This window comes from Desmodus rotundus, chromosome 13 (assembly GCF_022682495.2).
Source record: "Desmodus rotundus isolate HL8 chromosome 13, HLdesRot8A.1, whole genome shotgun sequence".
Taxonomy (NCBI): domain Eukaryota; kingdom Metazoa; phylum Chordata; class Mammalia; order Chiroptera; family Phyllostomidae; genus Desmodus; species Desmodus rotundus.
The window spans coordinates 8,596,381-8,607,922 of NC_071399.1; the positions used below are offsets into that span (position 1 = coordinate 8,596,381).

Here is an 11,542-nt window from a genome sequence, read left to right on the forward strand (position 1 = left end):
AAATAAAACTGTTTTTATAATATGATATTGAAGTCTCTTTAAAAAAAAACTGGAGGAAAGATGAAAAATGTTTTATTTTCCTGCTATACATTTTTCAATTGACTTTTTCTTGCCAAGGGGATGGCAGTCTCTCTCTTACCGGTTGACTTTCGGTTGCTAGGGTCTCTTTTTCAACAGAGGACTGAGCATTTAGAGGTCCTGTCTTTCTGGGAGTGCCAAACTCAGCCAGTATCTCTGAGAGTTCTGCAGACTTTGTAGCGTCCTGTTGCTGGCTACTTATTTTCTCTGCTGGTATACCTTCCACGATCACATCCCTTTCATTACAACTTTCAGAGTCATCACTAATGGGCTTGGGTTTTCTTCTTGGCTATGTCAAGAAAACAGCATCACTGGTTTAGAAAATGCAAATGTTTATCATTCTTATTGTAATAGTAGCTAACCATAAAGTCCACAACCATAAAGTTGTCATTTCTAAACTTCCAGATGGAACTTAACAGGGAGATGACAATATGATGAGTGGATGGGACAGGAAACCTGGATTAAAGAAAGCTCCAAATAAATATCCCAATCAGTCAGTCTGCCTTTGTATATCACAATCTAAACACATTACACGAATGTGAACATTGACAAGGCAATGAAAAACACTTCAGATAAAAAATATTTCACTTGTTATTTAAAAAGTACCTTCCCAAACACAGTACTCTTTCTCTATGAAAAATGCTGCTATAGAACTTTTTCTGTCTGCATCCAACCTAAACAGGATAGGAAATATTTCATAAAACACTTTCTCTATTTGCATCCAAACTAGGTAGAATATGAAATATCTCACTCATTAAGGCAGAAGAGAACATTCCTACATACCTTTTTTGCACTAATTTTTTTGAGTTCGTTTTCGCTTTCTTCAATTTCAGAAGTGTTTGAACTGTACCGAAGAACAAGCCATCAGTATCTTGCACACATTTCACTGTTATTCACATATGTCTTCTTTGAGTTGCTCGCCCAACAGAAAAACAAGCTCAATTTAGTGAAATCTCCTGCTTGTCCTGGGTGGGGCTGCCACTTTCCCAGATTTAGTGGTCATCTCCCACATCGTCCACACCCCGGCCACATCAGTTTATTCTTGGCAGGAGTACTGGTAAGTGTCCCATTACAGCAGCACCTTGTGGTCATGGCTGGGAACTGCACTCTCCTCCAAGCTACCACTCTCCTACCCACCCCAGGAACACCGGCTAGCAAGCATTTGTACTGAAAGCAAACCTGCACACACTAGGCCCACCATGAGGTGAAATCAAAGGGAATACTCCTCTTGTCCTTTGGAAAAGAAAAGTAAGCCTAAACTTCTCATGAGAGATGAGTTCTTTCATTTTTTCATTCACTTCAATGCAATAGACATGTTAACACCAACCTCAAGATGCAGAGTACAGTGAATAGAATTGCTTTAAATTCTTAAAGCAATTGCTCTTATTCTTAAAGCAACTGCTTTTTAAATTGCTTATGATTGCATCTTCCTTGGTTCACTTTTTAGCATGAAGACCAAAGAAAATGCGGGGTGATGACTCAGCAAGCAACGGACAGGGGAGATGCGGCTACAGGGCCGGGCGTTAGGAGAGACATCATGGTTATGACCCTTGCGCTGACTTTTGACAATACTTGTCCAGGCAAAGAAATACAGGGAAGGGTGTTTGAGGCAGAAGGAAAAGTAAACATAAAGCCTGGTGGTGTCAAGCAGCCGGCACGCTCCAGGAACCTGACACAGAGCACAGAGAGGCTGTTAAAGAGAAGGCAACGCCAGGAGGAGGCCAGCGGTGTGACCAGGGGGCGGTCGGTTATGCGGATAACCTCGGAGGACTTCCCGATTTAGAGCTCTGCCAAGTGGGATATTAACTTTTCAAGTGCGGTTTGCACTTCCACAATATATTCAAAAACTAGAACTGACCTATTACCTAATAGAGGCCGGTAAGTAAGGGATTTGCTCTAGCTAATGATTTGTGATTACTACAGCAGTACTGAAGAGTTCCTCGTTATGTAATTTGTTCTCAAGTGGTCTCTGTGGAGTCATTTCCACGTGATTTACCGGACCGTGCCTTCAGAGAAATTCGTAAACTCAAAGCAACGCTCCTTAGGGACCACACATCTGCAATGAACAGCGCACTCTGAATTTCCCTCGTGATGCTCAGCCTGCTTCCTCTACTTCCACCTGGTTCCAGAGGACATCTCTTTCGTGAGGGAGAGTTTGCAAGTTAAAGAAACTTCTGACAAATTAACTAAAATTCTACTAATAAACCACTTCCTCTCTCCTTGTTTTATCTCAAAGTCACAGCACCTTCACAGGCAATGTTTTCTGGGACAACCAGGTGTCAATTACATTTTTTGGCTGTTAAATTACACTTGATATTCATTGAGGTACAACCGACATATAACATTAGTTTCAGGTGTAAAATGTAAATCACATATTTGTAAATATTGCAAAGTGAGTTAACATCTGTCACCATACATAGTAACAAAATTGTTTTCTTGCCATGAGAACCTTTAAGATCTACTCTCTTAACGTATGCATTATAGTATTATTAACTACAGTCCCCAAAGTGAACATTACATCCCCAAGGCTTTTTTTTAAATAGCTAGAAATTTGTACCTATACTTAATTATCAAAAGTAATGTCAGTTTTTGAAAAATTAAGTTTTTATGTACCAGTTCTCTTAAGGAAAAACCTAAGTTGGCCCAAAACATCTTTTAAAAGCTTTTTAAAAAAATAAGGTCCTACCCTAAAGAGCTTCTCAGAAATCCCATTAACCACGAATAAACAATTGCTCGAAACACGAGCGCACCTTTTTGCTTCCTCCCCGTGAGGAGTCGAAGAGATGAAGGACCCGCAGTGTCTGGAGGGCTCCGCTTCCTCCGCGTAGATGGCGGTGCTGTGCAAAGGGGGCTCTACAAAAGAGTTTTCAAAACGCCAGCTTTCATACAAGAGAGCATGGAGCCGTCTTTGTTTAAATGGCTAACAAAATCAAAACCAATTATACAGCCCTCTTCCCAAATGTTTCTGATCTCACACCTCAACAATGAAAAATTGAAACCATTTCACTGATAAATACAAATCAGATGAACTGGCAGTGGCCATTTATCAGTTCTAACCTCTATTACCGTGCCTGTATGAAATGTTTCAATGAGATAAACGATAAAATAGGAAGTCTGACATTGTCTTTCCTCCCCTGACAGAGCGGCCACTCGCTGCAGTAATTACCAACCCATCAGCTTGGCGTGCCTGGCGCACTCCTGTGACTGCCCCCATTACCTGACAAAGTGTCTGGGCAGGGTGGGCCCTTTGGGGAGGAATTCTGGTCCTCCCTCACATCCTGTCCTCTCCTCTCTGCTTGACTCTGCACTGCTAGAGCCTTTAGCTAGCATAAAAAGCTAACCTGAATAATAAGGAAGCAGACAAAGGAGGAGGAGACCAAGTGGCCTTGGTGGAAAGGCACAGAAGGCAGATGCTGAGGGAGGCGGTGCTCCTGCCTACTCAGGAAAGAGGGGCAACAGGAGAGACCTCACTGGGTGGGGCTTGGGCAGGTGGGGAACTTGGGGGAAGGACAGGTGGCCAGTGGTTGTAGAGCTGAATGGCAGTGGGGGATGCTGGGTAAGAGCCAAGCAACCATTTCTTCACACTCAAATTTTAGCATGACAGTGCAAATTTAAACATCTTTTCAAACAAACATCTGCTTAAATAATGAACATATCAACTGCACAATTTTAAAGTTAGTAATATACTTTGCATTGCCCTCAACTAGGCAAAGGGATTTATTTACTACTGTGAAAAACAAGTTAAAAAAGAGAATTAGACTAATCCTGAATCTCCATATGTAACCAGTAATACAAACTGGACTGTCAGAACTCAACAATAAAAAGATAACCCAATTTAAAACTGGTTCAAGGATATGCATGTCCTCAAAGAAGATATTATACAGGTGGCCAAGAAGCAAAGGGAAAGATGCCCAGCTTCACAGGTCATTAGGGAAACACAACTCAAAACCACATGAGACACCACAAGGCACCGTCAGGATGGCTGCTATCGAAAGAGAAAACAAGCGAGCAAGTACAGAAACGGACACCCTGTACGTTGCTAGTGCAAATGTAAAATGGTGCAGCTACTGTGGAAAAAGGCACGGTGATTCCTCAGAAAAATTGAACACAGAATTACCATCCGATCCAGCAGTTCCGCTCTGGGTTTCTACCCATAGAAGGGAAAGCAGGAACTCAAACAGACATGTGCACGCCCGTGTTCACAGCAGCATTATTCACAACAGCCGAAAGGTGGAAGCGAGCCAGATGTCCACTGGCAGACGAATGGGTGAATGTGTGTACACAGGATGAGGCGTTTTTCAGCTTTAAAAGGACCTTCTGACACATGCCACAGCGGGGACGAAACATGAAGACACATGCCGAGTGAAAGGAGGACGCAGCAGGACAAACACTGCATGACCCCTCTCACAGGAGGGACCTGGAGCAGCCACAGACACAGGCGCCGGGCTGGGGACAGGCTGGGGACGGGCTGGGGACAGGGAGTGAGGAGCTCTTGTTCAGTGGGTGTGGGGCTTCAGGGGAAACGGAAAAGGTTCTGGAGGCAGATGGCAATGAGGTCTGCATAACCACGCGAGTGTACTTAATGCCACAGACCTGCACACTGCAATGTGTTTGAAATGGCAAATTTTATGTCACGTACATCTTACCGCACAAACACGGTGAGGTGCCACTTCACACCAAGTAGGGTGGGTGGAAGATAAAGCCAGACAATAACAAGTGCGGCGGGGATGTGGAGACACCGGACCCCTCCAGCCATGCAGGGGATGGGGTGGCGGGGGGGTAAAGCTGAGCAGTTGCGTCGTAAAACAATTCCTCAAAAGCTGATGCAGAATTACCATGTAGCTTAGGAATGCCACTCGCAGGTGTATATCAAAAAGAAACATGTCCATGAAAAAACCTGAACTTGAATGTTCACAGCAGAGTAACTCATAATGGCCAAAAAGTGAAAACAACCCAACGCACATCCACCAACTGATAAGTGGACAACAAAACGAGCTCCACCCAACAATGGCGCATTGAGCTGTAAAAATGTCCAGGAATGACACGGATACTTGCTACAGTATATGTGAACCTTGACAACTGCACCCTAAGTGAAGAAGCCAGACACAGATGACCACGAGGTGAATGGACAGGCAAGTCCTAGGAGACAAGAAGTGGACTGATGGGTGTCAGGGGCTGGGAGGGAGGAGGACTGAGGAGTGACTACTAACGGGTACCGAGTTGCTTCGCAGGGTGATTACAATGTTCTGGAATAGATAACGGTGAGTTGTACAATTTAAAAATATTTCAATCACAGTTGACATACAATACTAGTTTCAGATATACAGCATAGTTGCCAGACATGTGTGTAACTTAGGAAGTGACCACCCAATGACGGCTGTACAGTTTTGTGACTCTACTAAACCACCACTGAATCACACATGTTAAAGAGGGTGAGTTCTTTTACTAACAGAAAATTAGACTGAAAAGTACTGATACCAAATTAAAACTACGTGAGAGGGTATATATTTTCAAAATTCCCTTAAAACCTATTCGAGCAAAAATGTCTGACCACTGCTGTTCTGAACGTGCAGGCAGGTGGCCCTTTCTGTATCGTTTCTGGCCTCTGGTGTGGCCAGTGATGCAGGGACAGAAGCAGTCCCATCTGGATGCACTTCGGGCAGCCAGACACCGGCCCGTTCCCTCCCACTCCCGGAGCACAGGTGGAGCTCTCCCCGGCTCCCCAACAGCACCCTTTGCATCAGTGTGTTTAAGAAAAGGGGAAAATCCCCCCTCTTCTCCCTAAACTCAAGACCCTTGCTGTTGGTATGGAGTCGGAAATACATTTTATATTCTTTGCGTTAGATACTATGATAGCTGTCCTAATGTGAGTGGCTTGTTAACAATGCTACCAGAAGAGCTCTACTTTGATAATATTTCATACAGTTCTTAGTTCCAATGTATTTAGTAGTGAGAAAAATTAATCCAAGTTATAAGGGACGCCCCAGGCATTACATTCATATGCAGACATCCAAGTTTTATATTTGAAGATATTTCTACATTTTTATTAGGAACAAGCCTGCATGTTGCTGCTTAAACTACTTTCAAGTTTTGGGGGCGAAGGTCGGAAATACTAACCAAAGGGTTCATAGGGTTCTTCATCGTCCTCACTCTCACTCAGCTTGCCCGTGCCTGAGACATCAGAGTCATCAGAAAAGTCATACACTTCAGTGGGCTTGTGCGGCTGGCCGGCTCTCTGAAAGCGACGAAAGTCAAAGTCACTGAACACAATCACCCCATAACGGACAGACGTAGCAAGGACCCCGCTGCCATCACTTCTGGGGAACCCGGGCTCCTCCGATCGCCTGCGGCAGGAGCCGGCAAACTTTTCTACAAAGGACCCGAAAGCCAAAAGACTAGGCTTTGCAGGCCACCGGGTCTCCCCGGCAATGAGTGACATGACCACTCGCGTGGGAAAGCGCAGCAGAAGGAATTGGCTGCACTGCCGGGAGACTTCAGATACAGATACCAGTGAAATCTTAACTTCACATCATTGCCACGTGTCATGACACACTTTTCTTTTGATTTCACTCCAATCATTTAAAAACATAAAAGCCATCATTAGCTTGCAGGGCTGCACAAACACGGAGGGCAGGCCAGGGGTAGCCCACGGGCCACGCTTTGCCAACTCCGGATCTAAGGGAAGTGACGGGCCTCCACCCAGACAGACGCCCGCAGGTCTGAAAGGCCGTGGACAGTCCTGAGGCTACGCGGGGTTAGAACTCCCCACTGAAGGAGCCAGACCAAGGTTTCCGGGTCAATATGCTAATGAGCCCCATGACGTGTGCTGCCCCAAGTCCTCGTGAAAGGTCAAAACCGAGAAATGAGAAAAACTTCCGCAGTAGCGCTGGAAAATGTGGAAAGGTGCCACTAACATCTGAGAAAATGCTGCAGATATAAAGAAGATGGAATAGAACTGACAAAACAAAACTTTACCACTGACAGACCCTCACGGAAAAATTATCTGTGGAGTGTCTGGGCTGGAATGCCCAAGAAGAGGCAGTGACAGGTGACAGGTCCTCCAGCCTCCTAATGCAAATGGTCCCCAGCGCACAGCTGCCTCCCATGGGAGGGAGCAGGCAGGAGAGCTGAAGAATCCACCCCAGGCACTCTGGACTTGGGCCACCCAGGGCAGAGAGCTGAGAAACCCGTCCAAAGAACGAGCACCCCGGGGGGCTGGTGGGAGGGCAGAGCTGAGGGACCCTGTAGGAGCCCCCCCCCCCCCCCGCCCCAGAAGAGCCGCCTCTCTGAAGGTGGGCGTTAGGGCAGCAGGCAGGAGACCACACTGGCCGGCCAGCCAGGGTGCAGAGAGGAAGCCCTGACCCCGGCACCCTGAGAGCGAGCACCCTCCTTCGGTGGTCCTATATCTCAACACGACCCTGGAAAGTCATTTAAAATAAGCTACCAAGAGTGTTAAAGAGATGTCCCTGCCTTTAACCCAGATTTGTTCAAAAACTATACTCTGAAGTAAACTATAAATGTGGACTAAGTGGAATATTGCAAAATCATCAACAATTGTTTAAAACTAGAATGTCATAGAGAAATGGCTATAAGTGAAAATAGCAAAATATACAAAGTTGTACAATATGTCAGTTATCCAAGCAAAAATAAAACCAACCCAGGTCTAGGAAAAAGATTCAAAATGTTAACAATTTTCCCCCTTATACTGGAAAAAGTGGGAGGAAGAGAAATACACTGTCACTACAATAAAACACTGAGCTTACCCAGTGAAGTCTACAAAACTCCGAGGCTCCCACCAAATGTTAGTTATTCTGCATTGTTATGAGAAAATCAAGTCAAAATATAAAAAGATAACTTACATCTTCTGTGGAGCGTGTTCTTCCTACAGTGTTCTTTGAATATCTATCACTATTAAACAGTAAAAAACACACACAAAAGAGTTAGGAAATATTTTAAAAGTGAGTAGGGAAAACACTGTAACTTGCAACAGTTTCCAAGCATTTTCTTTCCAAATCATATTCCTCATTACCTGCGCTAGTAATGTGCACCCAGCGAAATGCAGGTGACAGCAAAGTCATTTGAGAAAGCACAACCCACACCTCACAAATTCAAATGTAGTTTTATAGGTCAAATCACATCACCCATGTGTACAATAGCACCTCTCTCCCGCTCAGGACCAGGGAAGAGTCCTGCTGTTACCCTTGTGCCCGAGGTCTCGGTCAACAGCAGGGACGGACCGTTCCTGCAGAACTGAGCAAAAGGGAGATGTACTGACATTTATGAAGCACCGACACCCATTCCACCTGGGCCTGGCTCTCCTGCGTACGTCTTCTCCCTTATCCCTAACACTCCTCTGAGGTCGAGGCGAGTTCCCTGCTACAGGTGTGTATTTGCCCAAAGCAACACAGCCAGGCAGGAGAGGCCTGCATTAAACTCTGAGTCAGTTCAGATCCAGATCCACCCCTTCCCGCTCCCTCCACGGGGCATTAGGGTAAAAGGGAAAAGCTGCACATCCCCAGCAACCTGAAAGTAAACAAGATGGAACAGCAGTGACGGGAATAAAAACTGGAAATGAGAGGCAGGAAACGGCACTGTCAGCGGAAATGCACTGCGGGTCCTCCATGCACCCAGCACGGTTCAGGGCTCAGGGGCTGTGACTGGAAAACACGCCCTGCAGACACCCAATCGGGGACAGAAAACTCAGTTTACTGTGTCTGCACCAGTATTTCTCTGACTAACTTTTGTAACCTTTAGAAAAGTTATTATAAGGACCTCTGTATACCCACTGCCCAAGTTCATACTTGTTTACAGCGTGTCTCATTGTGTGTGTGTGGTAAACTGGAGACTGTGCACCTGCACCCCAAATACTTGTCTTTCCTAACACAGGGCCAAGTCGCAGTGTGATTTCCAAATCAACAAATTTCACAACGTTATCTAACCCACTGTCTGTATCCAAATTTCATCACCTGCCCCATAATGTCATTTAAGGTTCTTCCCCTGGACGCAGTATGTTTATAAGCCTTTCGTTATACATGCCCACATGTGTACTAGGCTCTACTGTTATCCACAGCAAACAAGCAGCTGGAAAACTGCTTAAGGCTGTGGCTCGCCCACATCCAGCACTGGAATCACCTGTGGGGCTCCTGCAACCGGATCTGTGGCCCCACCTCAGAGCACGGGATTCAGTTGGCCTGGGATGGGGTCTGACATGCGCACCTCTAACAAGTCCCTGCTGCCACCGATGCTGCTGGTCAGGGGACCCCACTTGGAGAACCACTGTTTTATTTGATTCTCAGACCTGAGGAAGACAGAACAGGTATCCACTCTGTGGAATTTATGATTTGGGGGTTCAGAAGAGTTAAGTGACTTAACAAGGACCACAGAGCCAAGTAACAGAAATAGGATTAGAAACCAGATTAACCCAACTCTTTCCACTGACACCTGCCTTGACTGTGCTCCAAAAAAAATAAGTCAAGTCCCAAAAGGTGGACAGTTCTGTGATACTACAGGTAAAAACTTTGGTGTATGCATACCAGCGCATTTTGGGAGGAGGCGTGAACAGATTTCATGAGTCTCAAGATTAAACACATTTACATATATAAATACATAAATAAAATTATGTTGTATATAGTAGAATGTTAAATACGTGTGTGTATGAGACAGGGAGAGAGACCAACCCCGGGCCTATCAAATCAAGTTAAACTCTGGTCAGCTGCCCTTTTAGGCCTTGTATTTTTTTTTCAACTGCCCTCCCCACTGGGCACAGAACTGTCCTCCCAGCTTGCTCCACCTCCCAGCTTCGTCCAGCTCCGCCCTCCAAAGACTGCCTCCTCCAGGCAGCCCTCCACCACCTGGGTGGAGCTCCTCAGTGTGGGACCTGGTGCAACGACCACAGCAAGCGGAGGCCTTTAAATGTGCAGACACCGCCAGCAGGACATATGCCAATAAATCCACGAAGAGCACTTTAGGACGCAGTTCTGCAACCTGTTTTTAAATGCATGTCTTTTTTCATGAAAAATAAATCGTTTACTGGAATTAGGCTGGTAATTATATCCCAAGTATATAAATGTCGAATCACTGTGTTGTACACGTGAAACTAATATAATATCGTGCGCCAATTATACTTGAATAAAAGATGTTTTCAATTGTTGGATCCATTCTGGAGCGTCCCTTTTACGAATAACAAGCGGCAGCTTTGTCGCCCCCACCCCCTCCCCGCCGAGATTTGGTTCAGCTTTAAGGTCTGTGGTTTGTGCCACAAACACGGCAAGGACTTAAAGTAAGAATACTGACTACCGGCCAGAATCAACGTCGCAAGTGTGAAATGTCTGGCAGTAAGCGTCTTCTTTGGAGTCTGCTTTGGACAACACTACCCACGCCAAGTAATACTGACGCTAGCCAACGTCCTTTTGCCCGCCCGGCAGTTTAAAACTATAACTGCATAAAGCTCACCGCAATCCTATAACGTTAGGAATACTGTTCCCGTTTTACAGACGTGGACACCGCGGCCCAGAGTCACACGGGGAAACAAACGCGGCAGCGGAGCAGGGACTCCCGCTACGCAGCACAGCTGGGAGAGGCACAAACCGCGGCGGGATGCAAAGAAGATAAAGCCGGTCCCCGGCCTGCACTGCCAGGGACCGCATCACTTACCCCACGCTTCCCAGGGTCCGCACCCGCCACGAAGAGGCCATCGCCGCTGCGAGTGGTCTCCCAGCCGGGAGGCCAAATCTCCCGCCAACCCGCGCCGCTCGCTGTAGCCAGTCCGGAAGCCGCGCGTGCGCACCTTCTACGCCCCGCCCCCAGCCTTATTTTCCCGCGGCCTGGGCTCCGCCCCGTCCTAGAGCGCGAGGGAAAATGCGGCCTGGTATACAATAAAAGGCGGAGCTGGAGTCTGCGCCTTACAACTGGTTGTTGACGGCCCTCTCAGGCGCCTAAGCTTTCCCTCCCACCCGCGCCCTGCGCCAGCTGTCCAGGCTAACTAAACTCGGAGCCCGGAAAGGGAGGGCCCTGTGCTGAAAAATCTGATGGCACTCAACCGAGAGGCGGATCCAAATCCCGGGTTTAGTAGCTTGCTGTTTTGGCGCCTGCGCAGTTGTCTAGTGAAATACAAGGCCAAGTAGGCAGGATTTGACTTCTGTTTGGCTGCCCTTAACGACTAGTCTTAACTTGGCGTGTTTCTTTCACCTATTCACCAATAGGGAGGGCTCTCACCACACCATAACTAAAAATGAGCTCAAAATGAATCAAAGGCTTCATCCTAGGACCTAAAACTACAAAACTTTTAAAACAGAGCAAAAGCTTGGATTTAGCAATGATTTTATGATATTCTGGAGATGGAGAGCAGCGGGGTGGTTGTGTAACAATGTGAATGCACGGGCTTAATTAGTGCCGCCGAATTGTACAGTTAAACGTGGTTAAAATGCTAAATTTTGTTATGTACATTTTACCACAATAGAAAATT

General features: G+C 46.3%; 1 protein-coding gene across 2 annotated transcripts in view; it reads right to left on the reverse strand.

The window, feature by feature from the left end:
* The window catches only part of CENPU (centromere protein U), a 29,700-nt gene extending 18,677 nt beyond the window's left edge, over window positions 1-11,023 (reverse strand). The window contains exons 1-6 of one of the 2 annotated variants that reach the window (XM_045197238.3): window positions 10,732-11,023; window positions 7,938-7,986; window positions 6,196-6,313; window positions 2,829-2,931; window positions 862-922; window positions 140-367 (exon numbers count right to left, since the gene is read on the reverse strand). In XM_045197238.3, coding sequence (XP_045053173.2) covers window positions 140-367; window positions 862-922; window positions 2,829-2,931; window positions 6,196-6,313; window positions 7,938-7,986; window positions 10,732-10,772 — 600 coding nt within the window. In that variant the 5' untranslated portion in view covers window positions 10,773-11,023. The remainder of the gene's footprint in view (window positions 1-139; window positions 368-861; window positions 923-2,828; window positions 2,932-6,195; window positions 6,314-7,937; window positions 7,987-10,731) is intronic. The other variant, XM_024562599.4, reaches the window with a different exon arrangement.
* Between the last annotated feature and the right edge of the window lie 519 nt (window positions 11,024-11,542).